The sequence below is a fragment of the Ursus arctos genome, unplaced genomic scaffold (assembly GCF_023065955.2).
Source record: "Ursus arctos isolate Adak ecotype North America unplaced genomic scaffold, UrsArc2.0 scaffold_17, whole genome shotgun sequence".
In the NCBI taxonomy this organism is placed as follows: Eukaryota; Metazoa; Chordata; class Mammalia; order Carnivora; family Ursidae; genus Ursus; species Ursus arctos.
In genome coordinates, this window is record NW_026622841.1 from 24,522,143 (window position 1) to 24,540,027 (window position 17,885).

Here is a 17,885-nt window from a genome sequence, read left to right on the forward strand (position 1 = left end):
CTCCAGCTAGACACCGGACTGGAACACCCAGACACTGGCGGAGTGAGCGCTCTGCGGGCTTGCCACAGACGTCTGGAAGGGACCCTCAGACTGAGGTTGCTAGACTCAGGGCTGGGGCCCCTGAGGGGCTGGAAATTGCACACGGGAGGGTGGCTTTGTGGCAGAGCGACCATCATATGGCTTCAATCTTCCCCCGTGGGAAAACCCCCAGGATGCCAAGACGTTGGGTTGGCCCAGGAGGGGCCTGTGGGCAGGTGAGGCCAGCCTTGCGTGCTGGCGCCCCCTGCAGGCCGCTCTGCCCCTAGGAGAGCGCAGACTCCACAGACCAGGCAGGAGGGCAGGGAGGAGCAGAGGGCAGGGCAGACCTCCCCCCATCCACACCCCCTAGGCGTCTGCTCTTCACTGATCCACCCTCTGACCGATTGCAGTGGGCAATGAGCACGCACTCTGTGTGCCCAGCATGTCTGCTCTAGAATAACAGACAGAGCTGGGAGGGACTTCAAAACTGCCCTTCTGACCCCTTTATTTTATGGGTGAGGAAGCCACCAGATGGGTGGGAGGGCTGGCCCGAGGTCACGCGGCTGGAGAAATGCAGGGTAGGAGCTAGAACCCAGCCGGCTGGGGCCTCGGTCCCTCCTCCAACACACCTTCAAATCCGCTCCTGAGCACGCCCCATCTTCTCTTCCAGCCCCTAAGCAACTCCCAAGTATTTTCCTGGCTCCTCGGTCCTGCACCCCCATGCAACCTTCATAAGCCCACTGTGCTCAAGGGACTGAGGGAGCCAGACAGAAGGAGCCAGGAGTCCTGCTGCCCCGTGGGAAGGCCGACCCCCAGACCACAGGAGGACCCTGAGGCCCAGAGCACGTGGAACTGGACCAGACTGGCTTCAGACTTCTGTCTCCTGCTCTCCCCGCTGAGGCAGGCCAGAAAACGCGTCCTGGGGGGAGGAGGAGAAGGGGCTTCTGCGGAGGAGGGGGAGATAAGAGCGGAGCAGTGAGGCTCTGTGAGGCTGCCCGGCCCCACGGCCTCACCCGCCGCCCTGCTTCTGGTCCCTGTAGGCTAACGGACTGTGGCAGGGAGGGGGCCGGATGTCTGCGCGGAGATAAGCATGTGGGCACCCACCTCCAGACTGCTCCCCGGAGCAGCAGATCCATAAGGAGGGGCTGAGTGAGCCATGTGAGTGGGCACCTGGGACCCTGCCTTCGACTGCCAGGCCCCTGCCACCTGCCTCAGGGACACCCTGGCATCCCGGGCCCCTCGAGCAGGCTGGCTGGGGCCCCAGATGCAGCGGCCCTCCCTGTCCCTTGCCCAAGACAGTTTGTGGCCCAAGGCTGGCGGGGAGCATGCTACTCTTGAAGGAGAAGTTTTAGGTCTGGACTAAAACCATCTTGGCTTGCAATGGTGAGAAGCAAGTGCCTGCAGACGAAAGGGCCAGTGTGGTGACTGTGGCCTGGGGTCGCTGCCTGGCTGGGCAGCTTCACACCGGGGCTTGCTGACACTGGTGGAGCTCCCCGTGCTTCCTGGACACCCTCGGCCAGGCTGGCAGGGCACCACCTGCCTCATCCCGCCAGGCTCCCCCACACAACTACGCCCCACAGGCTCCTCTCACCTACAAGCCTTTGCTTTGGCTCCTTCTTCCTGTTTTCCTCTGGCTCCCCAAATCTTGTCTCTTCTTTCATGCCTCCTCCCCCAGGAAGCCTTCCCCAGCTGCTAGCACTTAAAGGGCTTGCCCCCTTCTCTGACTTTCCTAAACTGCTCTCTGGTTGAGCTGGTCTTGCCCCTCCAGCAGACATCTAATTGCTAGAGCCAAGTGCCCCCGCTTCACTGGGGTTTAATAGTGCTGAGCACGGGGCACCCAGCAGGGCCTCCACGCCACCCCCAGGGCGCCTGTGAGGGCTTTCCTTGTGGCTGAATCCCAGGGCTAGCCAGATGCCACATCTGAATCCCAAGTTCTAGCACGAGTTGGTGGCCCCTGGGCTTGTAGAAGGTCTGGGGGTGGGGGGCTCTCCTAGGAACCTTGATGAATGGGATTCATCAAGGGCAAAGGGAAAAACATGATATTACGAAATTCCGAAGTTCCTCTTGGGGGAGGAGCCTTAAGAGGACACAGGTATTATTACCCCATTTAATGGAAGAGTAAGTGGAGGGCAGCCGGAATGCGAGATCTGCCCAAAGTCGCCAGCTGACTGATACCAGAACCAGGGTTAGACACTGGACCGGGTGGGGGTTGGACGCTGGGCTTCATCAGTGATTTCTTCTGCCACGTGGCAGTCTCTGTGGCCTACACACTGGATTCCAAGTGACTCTGCTTCTACACGGTGTTAGACATACTACTCCTTTAATCAGGGTTCTTTCAGCACCCAGAGCAATGCAATGACTGTTGTGTAACGGGGGTCAATGGCAAGTGCGAGTCCAATACATGGAGCTCTGATTTATACGCAGCTGTGCAAGAACGCACTTATCCCAACTACGGAGAGACGTTCATCAGCTGGAGCTGGAGCCCGACCATCCCTGAATGCTGCCTATGCTACCCCCTCCTTCGGTATCACCCCTGCTCCGAGGCCGAGCTGGGCCCTATACAGCAGTGTGGTGGTCTTGGTCACAAACAATCCAGGCACGCACACATATGGTGGCACAACCCCTCTGGAACGTGCTCAGTCCCAGCGGGGACCATCAAGAGTGGGGTGATTGGCGAGGCAAGCGGCCTCCCCAAGGCCCCTTGCATTGCACTCTGCACCCTGGGATGCCTGGTGACTGCTCAGCAGCCACCCAGACAGGAGCTGGGAAGACTTCTGTCCACTTATGGGGACCTCTTATTTGTCCAGGGGGATGGAAACCAGCTTCCCTGAAAGCAGCAAGTTCAAGACAAGAGTGACACTCTTGCTGGCTGTTTACATCCTTGTCCTGTCATCCTCTTTCCGTCCCCTCAACCATCTCCGCCCCACTCCCACCCTCTTTAACTTCTGACAAGTCACTCTCATTCATGCCAGGCATCCAGAACACAGCCAATGCACCCAGGTACGGGGGCAAGAAGGGCGAGGGGGAGGTGCGCCTGGAGCAGCACTGGTCACCCAGAACTCGTGGTTCTCTGATGTAAGAGATTTCTAGATTTCCCAGCATAACATCCTATAACCCATCATACATGTCCTTCTGGAGCGTGGCTTCTGTTAACCTTCCTAGGCCTCTAGTCTCTCATCTACAATATGAAAGGGTTGGATGGGTAATCTATAGATCCTCCCCCCAGGTCCCTACCGTTCTCTGATTTTTAGTTAACCTTGGGTTGCTACAGCTCAAGAAACAACAATGGCTCCCTGGTCCTACTCCATAAAGTCCAAACCCTTTCGTTCCAACTTACGGACTTCCTCCAACTCTCCGCTTACACCGATTCCAGGCCAGCCGGTGTTCCCACTGTCCCTTACCTGCATCGTTTCTTTGGTTCTTGGCTCATTATATCTCCCCCACCAAAAACAACCTCCCAGAAAGCAGTCTGGCAGTTAAAAGTATAATTTCCATGTGGTTCAGCAATTCCCCTTCTAGGCATAGACCCACAAGAATGGAAAGAAGGGGCCAAACAGATACCTGTACACGCACGTTCACAGCGGTGTGACTCACAATAGCCAAAGGACAACACAACCCAAGTGTCCGATGATGAATGAATGGATAGACAAAATGGGCAGATCCACACAATGGAGTATTGTTCAGCCGTGACAAGGAAGGACGTTCTGATGTGTGCTACATGGATGAACCTTGAAACCACTCTGCTAGGTGACATCAGCCCGACACACAAGGGCAACTATCTTGTGAATCCGTGTCTGTGCAGTACGTGTGTGTAGAGCACGAGAGGCATGGAGACAGGTGAGGGGCTGGGGGGTTACTGTCTGGTGGCTACAGGGCTTCTGTTTGGGATGATGAGAGGTTCTGGGGGTGGATGGTGGTAGAGGCTGTGCGACCCCGTGGTTGTGCTTGGGGTTACTCAGGCGCTTAAACGCAGTCCAAATGGTAAATGTTATGTTGCCTATATTTTATCACCATAAAAAAAAGGCCAAATAAAGAAACCTAACCAAACCAAATAAGCCAACAATGACACCATCCTTCTCGTTCTCCTTTTCAGCCCCTCCTGCTGAGTCCAGGTCCCTTGACAAGACTTTCTCGCTCTTCTGGGCTACAAGGCTGGGGCAGGCGTCTGAGTTCCCCAAGCTACGGCGAACAGCAGTCTCCTCGGGGCCTTGTGAACCCTGGGTTCAGAGGAAGAGCATGGACAGTGACTCAAGACTACTGACTTCTCTTTGAAGGAATGACCTTCCGCCATCCACTCCCTGCCCGGAGACTGCCGCTCTTCCCTGGTGGTGGCTGCGAGCCTCCCTGGGGAGCCAGGGACAGGGTGGTGAGCAGTTACATAACCTGCAGGGAGATTTTTTCCATCGGCCCAGGCAGTGCCAGCTTTCCAGAGGCGGCCAGGGCAGGTAGAGGCGCCCTGTCTGGGCCGGCCGTGCCTGGGCAGGGCAGCGATGCTGTGATCTGGAGTGGCTTAGCATAGCTCAGATTCCCGGCGGCGGCTGGGGGCTGGCCACTCACTGAGCTGCGGGGAGGATCTGCTGTCTCCTGCTGGCCTGGCTCTGGGAAAGGGGGAAGGAGGAGGTGCTGGGGGTGAGCTGCCAGCCAGCCAGGGGTGACCCTCTGGGGCCCGGGACACCCGAGCTGGCCTTCTCCGATAACCCACTTATCTACAGTGCCCGCCTCGGCATGGCAGCCTCAGACAGGGAAGCGCCTGGCCAAGTTCTATCAGGGGATTTAGCAGGGAAAATGAAGCCGGGGTGGGGGGTGAGGGTATGCGGGGAGGAGGACACGGCCTGGCAAGGGACACGGGTGATGGCGAAACAATTTCTGACTCGGGTAAAGCTCCCCTGGCCCAGAGATGGGCGGGAGCAGAACACTGAATCTGTCCCCTTCTGCTGCCACCAATGCTCCTTTGTCCCCGCTGGACTGAAGCTCCTGGAACCAACCATCTGATGCTGGCCGAGTACCCACTATGTGTTGGCATGGTTGGGGGGGGGGCACAAAGATGACAAGAACACAACCTTTGCTCCTAAGACGCCAAGGGACACAGCCTCCGACAAGAAAACAGTAACGGGCAAGCTGTTGCTCCAGGCCCCTTCTGGGACTCGCTGAAGGTCCATGATCATTTTCTTTCCTCTGCTTATTTTCCCATTGAAAATTCAAAAAGTTTTTTTCGTGTTCAAGTCATGGGCTGCTTCTGTCTCACCCAGCACTCCGAAATTCCATTTAGTACTTTTGAAAACCACCATGCCCTCCCACCCCCTCCACCCCACACCACCCCAAGTTGAACAATGTGAGAAACCTGGGGCTTTTGAGACACTCCAGCTGGGGATTCAAGTGCAACACTCAGCCTTTGGACAGTAGTCCACCTGCACAAACTGGGAAGAGACCAGAGGGGTGGGCAATTAGCAGAGACGACACATAGGGAGGCTGGGCCAGGGGGCAAGATATGCAGCAAAAGCTCGATAACGGGTTTGTTGAAAGAAAGAAATGAGGACTGGGGAGAGAAGGTACGATCCGCTCATTCCAAAGCCAGGGTGGGCAACAAGTGTGTCTCCGCCGGGGCTGGTAGGGTAGACTAAGCCTTGCAGCAGCCAAGCATCGGCTCTCCCTGGCGTGGTAGCCGTGCCTGCCACGGACTCTGGTGCAGAAGGTCAAGCTCCTGGGACAGTCGGTCTCCCATGGCATTTGAGGTAGGCTTGCTGGTGCCCACCGTCGGGGGAATATGTATGCAGCTCCCCGTGGCCCTCACAGGGCATGGGCTGCAGTACAGGCAGGCATAATGACTCAAAGGGTGCTTGCACCCCAGCCAGTAGGTGGGGCAACTTTTCTTTTTCTTTTTTTTTTTTTTTTAAGAAAAAAAGACCTTTTGTGGGTCTTTGCAATTGCCATCGACAATCTGTCCACGGGGAAAGCGGTCTACACAGCCGGGAGCCCTTTGCTTTTATCCCCTCTTGATTTCTAGCAACCAGTGGAGGGGAACTCGGGGTGGGTACAGTCCCAGGCTTTGCTCAGGCTCTGGAATGCACAGAACAATGCGCTTCTATCCCTGGGTATGCCTGGCTCGGGCCAACAGTAAAATTAGTTTCCATGCCTGGAGTGCACGTCGGCTCAGCGGTGGGCGTGCAGAGGTGAGGGAGGTCTGAGCAGGGAGAGGGTGCGAGGGGGAGAACCGGCTCTCACCTCAGGAATAGCAGCTGTGTGGTTCATCTGGATAAAGCCAATGGAGATTGAAGGTGTTTCCTCAGACACCCTTAGCCCTCCACTGGCCCAGAAAGCTCAGACTCAGAGACTGCTGGCAATGCAGCGGGATTATACTGGAAGGGTGGATTTTGGAATCCCCACTGATAGCCTCAGGAGACAGATTCCTGATCTTCCCAACTTTCTGACCCTTACACCCTATCTGGGGGAGGTGGCATAGGAGCCAGGAGCTTGGGGTGCTGGACTAACAGCTCCCATTCAGCCCCATGACTTTGGGTAAGGCTTGTAGCTTTCCTGAGCCACTTTTCTCATCTGTAAACATGGGGAAGGACTCCTGCCTTGGAACCCAGGTCAGAGAGAGAGTCTTGACATTCACACATGGAGTGCTCAGGAGTGGAGGAGCCCATCACACACCAGGGAGCACTGGGACCTAAGATGGAGGGCTCCATCCTTCCCTTACAAGCATTTCCTGAGCACCTACTATGTCCAAGTCATGAGGCCAGCAGCCGGGGACTGATGCCACCTTAGCTAGGACTCCTGCTCTCAAGAGTTTACATTTAGAACAAGAATCAACGTTAGCCCCCTCTCCCCCCATAAAGGATGGGAGTTAGGAACTCCAGATTGTGGGTGAAGAGGAACAGGTTTGATTTTCCTGAAATCTTGCAAGAACCAGCAGAGAAGCAAGTTCTCTCCGATGAGTGCAGTTAGAAGGATGGCCCAGGGCCTCTGCCCAAGCCAGCAAATGGGGGACCAAGACGGGGCAGAGGATGGGAGAAACAGGGCAAGAGTAGGGTATACCTGTCACACCAGCTCTGGAGATGTATCTTATGTTTCTGATGTACTGACGGGGTAACCAGGCCAGGAAATCTCGAGTGCGCCTTCTGGGCCTAAAACCCATAGTTAAAATCACTCCCAGAGACCCCGTCAGAAGCCCCATGCAGCCCCGGCACCACTCAATGGAGTTTCCACGTATCGAAAGCCCCAAACACAGTGCAGACTGGTGACCCAGCCAGAAACACAAGAGTTTATCTGTTCTGTAGCTTGAAGCCAGTTTTTTTTTTTTTTTTAAAGAGACAATCTTAGAGAAGGTGCTGGTGGAGAAGAATTTATTCTGAAATCCGGTCATATGCCAGATTCCGATTTGGCATTTTGTTTTGTTTTTTTTTTTTTTTTCACAACAGCCCTGTTGTGTTTACGACTTGAGTTGAGATGAGTTTTTTTTTTTTTTTTCTTTTTTTCAAAAAAGGTATCGCATCCTTCTGTTAGATGTGTTGCTGGCAACGGTTGCTAGGGAGAGCTGGGGTCAGTTACAGACACACTGATGCTTGCTCTAATAATACTTCGCTCTGCATAGCTCAGATGCAGACACCTCTCGGCTAAACAGGGCACGCACATTTCAGCAGAGGAGGGCTTGAACTTGTACTACCCAGGCATACCTCGGCAAAGGAGCACTCCCGGAGCCCAAGTGAAAGGCCTGGGGTGGTGACAGGGCAGTGCTGGGCGGAGGGGGCTCGGGCCTCCAATTCCTCTCATTCCAGAGGTCCCATAAAAAGAGGCACTGTCATTCTTCTCCACCTCGTGAAGCTGGAGCCTCCCCTCCCCCTGCCCCACTGCATTATCATCCCGCGATTCCTGGGTAAGGATCAAGGCCGAGAGTTTTGGTGACTTCTGTCACCCGGGGGGCCTGGGCACCCCACATTCTCCTGCAAGTCAGAAAGCATCAAGGCACACACTCTAGTGGGTGTGGGACCCTGCACACGTGAAGTCGGCGCCGGGTGGGAGGGGGTGGAGGGACGCACGCTAGGCAGTGAAGCCAATCGCCTCCCCGGCTTTCCCGGGTGGCCCAGCCTCTGGCACACCCTGGCCACGTGGGTTCAGAGTGAGGTCCTTTTCCTAAAACACGTGATACCTGCTCTGACAAATGTCCGAGGCCAAGAAAAAGGAAAAGGACACGGGGAGACAAGCCGAGGACAGAGAGGAATAGGGCCAGCGGCGAGGAGAGACGGCTCTGTGCTCCTGCCCGGTTGACTTGGTTAGCGTGGAGCGGCTCCCGGAGGAACCCTGGAATGATGGCGAGGAATGTGAGGAAGGGCCCCCCAGGATGGTCCAGAACAGCCTCCTTGCTGCCCAGAGGGGAACCCGAGGGCGGACAAGCAAAGCGACTGTTTCAGTGGCCATGTCCCCTGCTCTGGTGTTCGCTCCCTAGCTCAGGCTCCGCGTCCTCCCCACTACTCAAGGAAGAGTCCAGTACCTGCTATGAATTTCTTACTGGCTCACGGGATGACAGGCAGGGCAGCTGGGTCATAGGAGACAACGGCGGCACAATCAGGACATCTCTGGAGTCTCTCTACCTCACAGGTGGTACCCACCTACCCACATAGCAGCATCACTGGGGGAGAGCTTTCAAAAGGATGGCCAACCTGTCCCTGGACAACCGAATTCAACTGGTTTGGGTGGGGTAGGACCCCTGTACCGGTAGGTTTTAAAAGCTCCTCTCCATACGATTCTGATGGGCAGCTAGGCTGAGAACTGCTGGCCTACAGAAAACCCGGTGGCTGAAACTCAGTGTTCCCACTGTGCCTCAGTGGGCCCATCTGTGAAACTGACCCATCACCCCCAAACCATCAGTCATCCAATACAAGGCCTTGTGACTCAACATGTCAGGTCCCTGGGCCCAAGTGCCCGCGTCACCTGGGAGCTCGTCAGACCTGAGAATCTCAGCGCGCGCTCAGAGCGAAGGAACCATATCTGCATTTAAGTGAAATACCAGGCGATTCAAAAGCCCGTTCAAGTTTGAGGAGCACCGATCTAACGCTCGACGCATACAGACATTTAAGAAATGTCTGTTGAATAAGTAGAATTTTATTTACAAGAACAGTAAGAAAAGGACCGTATTTAAGGCAAAAAGACTTGGTTTTAATGTAAAAATGGAAGACCATTTTTGAGCCTTGGGATCGGGGATGGGTCCACTGAAGCCCTAGGGGCTCTGGCATTGTCCTGCCAGAAAGGACCATGCTGAGTCCCTGGCTGGGAAGGGTCCTTTGACCTCCCTTTGGCCCCACTCACCGCCCCGTAGGGTCTGCACCCCTGCTTGGCAGGCAGCTCTCACACCTCTACCAGAATGCCCACTAGAGCAGAGCCTGCCCCCTCCCTCTATGCTGCCAGCTCCCACTGCTGAAACCCGGGCAGCAGAAGCAGTCGGCCAAGGAAGGCACCGTCCAAAGCCAGCGCTGGGAGCTGTGTTCATAGGGCACTTCACACCCTGGCCCCATTGCAGCCAGCATCGCTAAGCCGGGCCTCTGACGTGGAGGCAGCAGCCCAACTGGCCGCATGAGGGGCACCTCAGAGGCCACCGAAGCGACTGGCTGGAGATCCAGAGGCAGTGGGTCTCGAGAGGATGGAGCCGAGGACGAGCTGCACTGGGGGAAGGGGAAGGGAAGAGCTCTGGGGGCCGGAGGCGGTCCACCAGGAGAGGGACACAAATCAGGCTTGCCAGAAAATGAAGGCAAGTCAAAAAAGACACCCTTGTGGGCGTGAAGAAGGAAAGTGGGGTTTGATAAGCCATGTCCATTTCCCTCTTGTACCTTGTAAATCTGGGGTGGTGAATGGCCATGAATCAAGCTGCTTGGAAAGCTGACTTCAATCTGCTCCCTCCTCAGTGCCAGGGAGAAGCAGCAGGGCCCGAGGTGGCCCGAGCAGACCCATGGGGTTGGATGCCTCTGGGCCCTGTAATCGGGGAGTGGGGCCGTCAGGAGCTCAGAGGCAGCCTCTAGCCAGCATATCCAGCCTGCCCACCTTGAAAGTGAGTGTCCAGCTCAAGCCCTTCAAGGGGCTCTCTCCTTAGCTTACACAGGAGCTGGGGCTGCCAGCGGTGAACAGGGGGTGACGGGGCCTACGGGGGACATTTCGATTTCTCAATACCTGACCCACAAACACTATATCCAGGCAAATGGCAGATGTGGAACGGACAGCCCTCCTCTGCCCCAGAGACGAGGTGGCATCATAGGGCTGGGGCTCTTGGGCTGGCTCTCAAAGTGTATGTCATACCCGACATTGAGCCATGCTAGGGGTGGGTGGGGTTCTGAGGACTAGGGGCATCCAGGACTGTGTCCGGCAGTGGCAGGGCCCAGGGACAGTGAGGGTGAAGGAGGCTCCCGTGGGCCCCTTGTGTCCCCCCTTGAGGCTCCTGACTCATCTCTAGCAGCGTCAACCTGCAAGGCCCACGGATGAGGGTCAAGCAGCCAAGCCAAGCACTGCCCGGTGGGAGCAGCAGAGGCCCAGCTCCAGCTGATGACCGCTGAATCCGGTCGAGAAGCCCTGGTTCCCAGCTCTCAATTTAGTGCTTGCCCTGCGCCAGTATTTGCCAAACTATGTCTCTCGGCACACTAATTCCACAAGACGTTATTAGCCGGGGGATGCAAAGGGGACTCATCGAGTTCGGTGGGGCCAAACAGGTTCCCTTCCTGCTGTGCTGAGCCAGTCCACTTTGTGGCTGGTGGAGAGGCGGGTGTGCCACGGAGCCCCCTTCTGTGGCTGAGCATGTCCCAGGTTGGATGCCCTGCCGGACACTGTGGGCAAGGCTGCTCTGACCACAGGTCGTTGGAAGAAATGCCTGACCCGGGCAGGATCCTGGGTGGACCCTGCGGCCAGCTGCCCTTCCCGGCTGGGTGTGTCTTGTCCCCACACCCTGGATGTCTGTCCACCACTGGCTCTGGCTAGGTTACTTGGAGCTGGCAGCCGTTGTCTATAAGTCTTGCCCTATCCTGGCCCTTCTCTGAAAAAGAAGAAAAGCCAAAGCCAAAAGCTGATCCCGTCCCTGACTCCCCCGTGCTTGGCAGTACACTGCTCCCCACCGCCACCCTCCACACTCTCCCAGGACATTCCGGCCCGTGAGGAACATGCCCGATGTGCAAATCCCTCAGGTAATGCGGGAATTCGTCACCAGGGGAGCGTGGGCGATCCAGGAATGGGAACCTGATCGGGGCCTGGAGCTGGAGAGAAGCCACCCGGGCTGGCCAGCGACGGCTCAAGTTGCAGTGGGCAGACTCCCCAGGAAGAGGGGAGGACAGCAGGGATGGAGCCCTGCGGGCAGCACATAGAGGGGGCTCCCTCCTCCCTGTATTTTGGGGAAGAAACGGCAGACTTTGAACCAGCTGGTTAAGACCGGCGTGACCACATGCCTTGGTTTACGCCTGGTGTCTGGGTGTAATTATGGATAGAGCCCCTTGCCTCTGAGAAGGACTGTGGTTTGGATGGCCTATCCTACGCTCACCCTTGCTCAGACAGACCTGCAGGGGGTCTCTCCCAGTTCTGGAACTCGGCATTCAGAAATTCCAGGCTCCTATCTTACCTGATCTGGACTGGAAACTCAGTTCACAGCTCAGCTAGTCTAAGGTACAAAGTCAGAGTAGAGATGACTTTTCTGCAGCCAAGAGTCCCCAGGTGTGGTGGCTGCGCCATGCCACCTGCTACTTTTCCTTGATGCCACCAGTTCACCTGCTAGCACCCATGACAGAAGAGCGGGTACCGGTCTCCAGCTCACTAGATGGAACCGTCTTAGTCTATGCGCCCACGTCCGTACTTACTACCCTCTAACGCCGATAAAACAGCACTGAGCACTGGCACCCGTGCAGGAAGAGACGAAAAGGATCGGAATTAAGCTCTCTGGAGGGATTCTGAGTGGGAAGACACCTAGGAACAAGACAGTCTTGGATCTCCATGCTTCCCCTCCGCCTTAAAAGGGATTTCAGGAAGCCCAGTGTATCGGCAGCCAGACCAAACCTGTCCTGCTCCAAGCCTTTGTGCCTTCTGCTCACCCCCATCTAAGCACCAGCTACACCACCACCAGGGGCTGGGGGGTGGGTGGTGGTCCTGGTCAGGAGGAAGAGGAGGAGAAACAGAGAAGTCCACACCAAGTTCGCGTCTGCTGGGACGCGGAGAGGTCAAAGCACAGAGCCGGGTTAAGACCAAGCGTCAGCGCTCTTATCATGGAAATAGAAAGAGGGAAAGGCTGGTTAAACATGAAACACCTATAAAATTATATTGGTCCATTGTAACCATGGAGCCCTCACACAAACACATGCAAATCCGGACACTCATCCCTCGCCCCTCGAGTGCCTTTTTATTTTCTATAATTAATCGGGCAAGGGTGGAACTCGGGAAAAGTTCCACTGTGGTCAGAATCTGCAGCCTTCTCTCTAGTAATAACCCAGGGGCGGCGCGGCGGGGCGGGGCGGGGCCGGGGAGGCGCAGCTGCCGGTGTCCGGTTACCTGGAGCATGTTCAGAAGCAGGCTCCGGAACTTGGTGCCCTCCACCATGAAGAGTGCCATCTTGTCGCAGAGCTTGGCGGCCGTGAAGGCGAAGCTGCGGTCGGACACGGCCTTCTGGTAGATGGTCCGGACGATCTCGCCCAGCATCTCCTCGGAGTTGGTCGAGTTCTGGGCCTCCTCCATGAAGGTGGTGAGCTTGGCGTCCACATCGCTGCTGTTGTTCCGCATGCTGTTTAAGATCTCAATCAACTTGTCCATCTTGTTCTGCTGAGGGCTGGTGGTCTCCACGGCCACTTCATCCTGGGGGTGTGGGAGACAAACCGGGGTGCGCCTGAGTGGAGCCAAGGAGGTGGGGGTTACCGCTGGGGGTGACCAGTTGGAGGGAGGGCTGCCGCCCCCAGAAAGGATCCAGCCCTACCTTCTCGAACCTGAGATCTGGTCCCTCTCGGAATGCTGACCTCCACCAAGGACCCTTGGGCCCCAGGGTCCTCTGCTGACCTTTTTCTTGGCTCCTGTGACATCTGGGGCTGATCCTTCTTGCAAGCTCTAACTCCTACCCAGGATTCCCATATATATTGGCTGTGTTTGTCTACTTGCCTATAAAATGTCTCAAGCTAGAAATGACTTGATGGGGCTTGTAAAAGATGAAATTAGATAACAAACAAAATATTGAGTCTAAGGGCGGGAAGGAAGGAAGTATCCGAAATGCCTGCCACCTTGGTTAAAGGCACCTACGGGACGGCTATCTTGTCTTCCAGACTCTTGGTTCCTACAGCCCAAGGACGGTCACGTTCTCTGGGTAAACATGGCCGTAGGAGACCGTGCTGGCTCTCTCTAACAAATGCTGTCTCCCAAGGAATCCTGCCATGGGCCACTAAATCGACTGGCACTTCCTGGAAGGAAATTTCAAACAATAAACTCAACACCCTGAAGAAATTTTACTGCAAGTAGATCAGACCCGGGCTGGTGAAGGAAGAAAATGGCATGTGACAGTCTCGAAAGTATTTATTCAAATGCAATGGATTGATGGCCAAGCATGTGATCGCCCTAACTGCTGGGATGTGAGACCGGGGTGAAGGGCAGGGTCAGGGACATAAAGTGAGGTCCCACGCTTGCCCGACTGTTCTCAACAAGGAGAGCTCTAGGTTGGGAGGCATGGACCAGGGTTCTAGAACCTGCTTTCTGCCTCTAGCCATATGGCCACGGGCAGTGGTTCCACTCTCTGGGCCTCAGTTTACTCACCAGTAAGATGAGGAGGTTAGACGATGCATAGCTCTCCCTGAGCCCTGCTACTGTCTACGCCGATGTCCTCCTGGTCTAGGAATCCAGGGGCCTCATCTAAGGGGAGTCCTTGAAACCCATGTATGGGTGCCATGGATCTACCCTATCTGTTCTAGCCCCTCCTTGCCCACCCCACTGCCCAACTGTCTGAGCCCCAGGGCAGAAGAGTGGTCTGTACATAAAGTAACAACCACCCACAAGGGTCTTTACGCATGTCATGACATTTCATCTTCATGGTCTGTCTGCAAGGTCGGTACAGATGAGTCAGCTGGGGCTCAGAGAGGTTAGGTGACTTGCCCAAGGTCACCTAGCCAGTCAAAGGCAGAGCGAGCATCAGCTGGTCTGCTGGACTCTCAAGCCCATGTTGTTTCTTTTTTTTTTTTTTAAAGATTTTATTTATTTATTCAACAGAGATAGAGATAGCCAGCGAGAGAGGGAACACAAGCAGGGGGAGTGGGAGAGGAAGAAGCAGGCTCATAGCGGAGGAGCCTGATGTGGGGCTCGATCCCGTAACACCGGGATCACGCCCTGAGCCGAAGGCAGATGCCTAACCACTGTGCCGCCCAGGCGCCCCAAGCCCATGTTGTTTCTACTCTGTGACCCTGCAGCTACATTTAGTAGAACTGGAGGGAATGTGCTGAATGACGCTCGCCCCCGGCCAGGCTGTAGGAACATGTCTTGGAAGGTCTTCAGGAGAAGACGTACTGGTCACCAGCTGGGAACCGCTTCCAGGCTCCCACCTTTGAGAAGCGAGGAAATGAGTGATGCTTTCCTCCTGGACCTCACAGCTGCTTGCCCCATGGGGAGCAGTGTGGTGGGAACTCGGGTCCGCAAAGGATGCTGGGAGCAACATCTCAGCTTCAAGCGCTGGCTGGGGAAGACGTCTGACCTGCCTCGTCCTGCGTGAGTGTGGACCTGGGCCTGGCTTCTTGGGCAAAGGGTGGAGGAGAGTAGGCAGTTGACAGAGGCCGGGGAGAAGCTCAGAGCTTCGAGCTCCGCAGAAGCCCCAGAAGGAGGACTCTGGGGAGGGCTGGGGGCAAGCTGGCCTTTCTCAGGAACAGCTCCTCCCCAAGGTGACTTCTCCTGTGTTTCTGGCAGAAAGGGGGCTAGGGTGAGCACAGTGGGCCTGAGGCTGCCAGCAACATAGCCCCATCCCTTCTCTAGAGGCTCAGGGACATGTCCTCCTGAATCAGCGAGCCAGGCTCTGGAAGCCAGGGCCGGGGGGGGAAAGTGAAGACAGAGAGGTTCGGAGCGGGAGGCGGAGGCAACATTTAAGAAGGCCCTCACCCTCAGGGCTGTGCCAGCGCAGGGTTGGCTCCTGTGGGATGCTGGGGATGAAGGCCTCCTTAAATTTTGTCCCTTTATCCTCCCCTGGCGGCTGTCTGATGAAGGAGAACTGCAAAGCTGAGGCCTGCTCGAACTCCGCCCAACTCACCTTTGCTCTAGACCCTGGCAGGGACCGCAGCTGGCTGGCACTTACCTCGGGGAGAAGCCTCGGTCCTTCTCATAGTATCAGCTCTTGAGTTCCCCCCAAATGCCCTTTAGCACTATCAGGACAGTGTCTGACCACAGACAAGGCTGGAGGGAAGAACAGGCCTTTCCCGCACCCTTCCCATCCCCCTTGGGCATGTGCCCCTTCTTTCCCTTCCCTCTCAGGCTGGGGGCTGGTGCCCAGTGCCCCCCTGGGCCTCTCGGCGGGGGGAGGCAGAAGGCGAGGAGCTGGAATGTGCTGGAGGGGTTCATGCAGAGCTGGCCATGAGCCGGCCCTCTGATGGGCAGGGGTCCCTAAGGCAGTGGTGGCCACCTCAACCCCGCGCCCACCTACCAAAGTGCCTACCTCGCGCTGTCCTCCCTGGTGCAAGAGAACAACAAAAATGCAATTACCGGTACCTTTTCTTTCAGCCTTCGCCGCAGCCTGTCTTTGGAAGACTGGAGCAGGGTAATTTTGGGCCGCTCCCCGATGCGCTCGGGAATAATACTGTCTTTACGCTTTGTCTCAGCCTCCGGACCCCCCGGCTGCTGTGGGGGCAGCCTCTCAGAAGCCACCGGGGCTGGGGCATCAGGGCTGTGGGGGGGCTCGAGGCCACTGTGCCCAGTGTCCCCCAGGACGTCCTCAAGTTTGGAGCTCTCCATGGTCACGGTCTCTTTGGCATTGCGGTGGGCACCTGCCTCCCCCTTGTCGCCTGGTGGGTGTTTCATGTTGCTGTGGTGCCAGCGCCGGTTCTGGCTGTAGCCGTGATGGGTGGGCCTCCCTGAGGGGTGGGGCGCGGAGCCCCCCTGGTAGGATTTCTGGTGGTCCCTGTTGTGTTTGGCACTGCCTGGCTGGTGGTCACCATGCTGTTGGGGCTTGTTTCCTCCGGGAGGTCTCTGCTGCCGTCTGCAAACCAAAGAGGGAAGACACAGAGGGTCACCAGGAGGGCTGCGCAGGGTCCCTGTGCCAAACACCAGGCGAGCAATTCATTGAGTTGTTCATTCATTCGTTCTCGGAGCTCCCTTCCGGAGCACCTCCTCCGTGCCAGGCTCGGTGACTGGGGCCGGCGGCTACAGCAGAGCGGGAGACAGACACGTCCCTGTGATTCCCGAGGGTCTAAGTCGGTCGTTGAGTTCAAGTATTATTTTATTCCCTTATTAGAATACCCATCAGCACATGCGTGGGGAACCAAATTCAAAGGAGGCGCGAGAGGAGAGAGAGAATCCTCCCGACCCTGACAGCAGCCACCCAGCCCTGTTCTCTTGAAGCAACTGTGACCACTTTGGGAAGCTTCCAAACATATTCCATGCACGTTCCAGCAAAGATACATACACCGACCTGCGTCTGGTAACAACTATCCTGTTAATGAATTTTTACCATAATGGCTCTTGTAAATTTATAGCATTTGTTAAACAATCTTTTTTTTTTTTTTTTTGGTAGATTGACATTTCCACCCCAAGCCCCTTAACAAAATGTGCAATGAAAAGTTGTCACGGGCTGAATTGTGTGTCCCCCACCCCCACAATTCACATGTGGAAGCCCCAATCCTTACGACCTCAGAATGTGACTGTATTTGAAGATAGGGCCCTTAAAGAGGGGATTAAGTTAATCCGCTAGGCCATTAGGGTGGGCCCCAATCCAATCTGACTGGTGTCCTTATGAGAGGAAATCTAGACACAGAGAGACAGCAGGGATGCAGGCACGCAGAAGAAAGACCGCGTGAGGAGATGGCAAGACAGCCACCTGCAAGGGGAGATGCCCCAGAAGACACCAATCCTTGCAGACACCTTAACCTCGGACTGTCAGCCTCTAGAATTCCCAGAAACTAAATTTCTGTTGCTGAGCCACCCTGTCTTGGTATTTCATTACGGGAGTTCGAGCTAACTACTACAAAAGTGACATTTGACTCACTGATTTACTGGACACGCTATTTTCGAAGGCAGAGAATATCACATGGAACAGATTTGAGGTGTGCACACGGGATGAGCCCCAAACGTTTTGATTTGTGGACTGAAGGTAGGCGAGAGGATGGGAGGGTGCGTGCTGGGGACCCTCTGGCTTGTGTACAAAGCCTGCTTTCATCTCTGGAAGCCCTTTTGTGCCCATCCTCATGGTATTCTCCAAACCCTGACCTTATATGCAGTGCAGATGGAGAACAAGATAACCACGAGCCCCTCAAAACTTGCAAAGTCGGTGAAGGAAGTTTCCAGAAAGACTTTACCTTCTGAAGAATGAGGCTTATACCCTTGTTTGTGACTGATCTCTCTGGTGGGCAGAACAGACCTTCATTGCATTGCATTTTATAAACAAAAAAGGTATTTATTTACTTTGAAACTATTATTACTTATACAAACTCAATTATAATGTTCACTTGATAATTTTGTACCTGTGAGAATTTGGAGGCATCTTGGGTTGAGGTGAAACATATCACTTTCCCATTAAAATAAATGAAAACAACATTTTTTTTTCATTGAAAAGCTTTCCCTACTAGCAAGGTTTTTAAGGGGGAATTAATGTTGTCAAGTGAGAGACAGGTATGTAGTCTTTTGTTTGCACACAAATGGCAACTATAAAACATTGTATGGTAGCAGTAGAAATTAGTATG

The 17,885-nt window shown here is 55.4% G+C and overlaps 1 protein-coding gene across 10 annotated transcripts in view; it reads right to left on the reverse strand.

The window, feature by feature from the left end:
* The window catches only part of CTIF (cap binding complex dependent translation initiation factor), a 285,846-nt gene that overhangs the window by 74,278 nt on the left and 193,683 nt on the right, over positions 1–17,885 (reverse strand). For 7 of the 10 annotated variants that reach the window (XM_026496276.4, XM_048218624.2, XM_057313103.1 and 4 more), the window contains 2 exons: positions 15,694–16,186; positions 12,529–12,828 (listed from right to left, as the gene is read on the reverse strand). In XM_026496276.4, coding sequence (XP_026352061.2) covers positions 12,529–12,828; positions 15,694–16,186 — 793 coding nt within the window. The remainder of the gene's footprint in view (positions 1–12,528; positions 12,829–15,693; positions 16,187–17,885) is intronic. The other 3 variants (XM_048218621.2, XM_048218623.2, XM_048218622.2) reach the window with 1 other exon arrangement.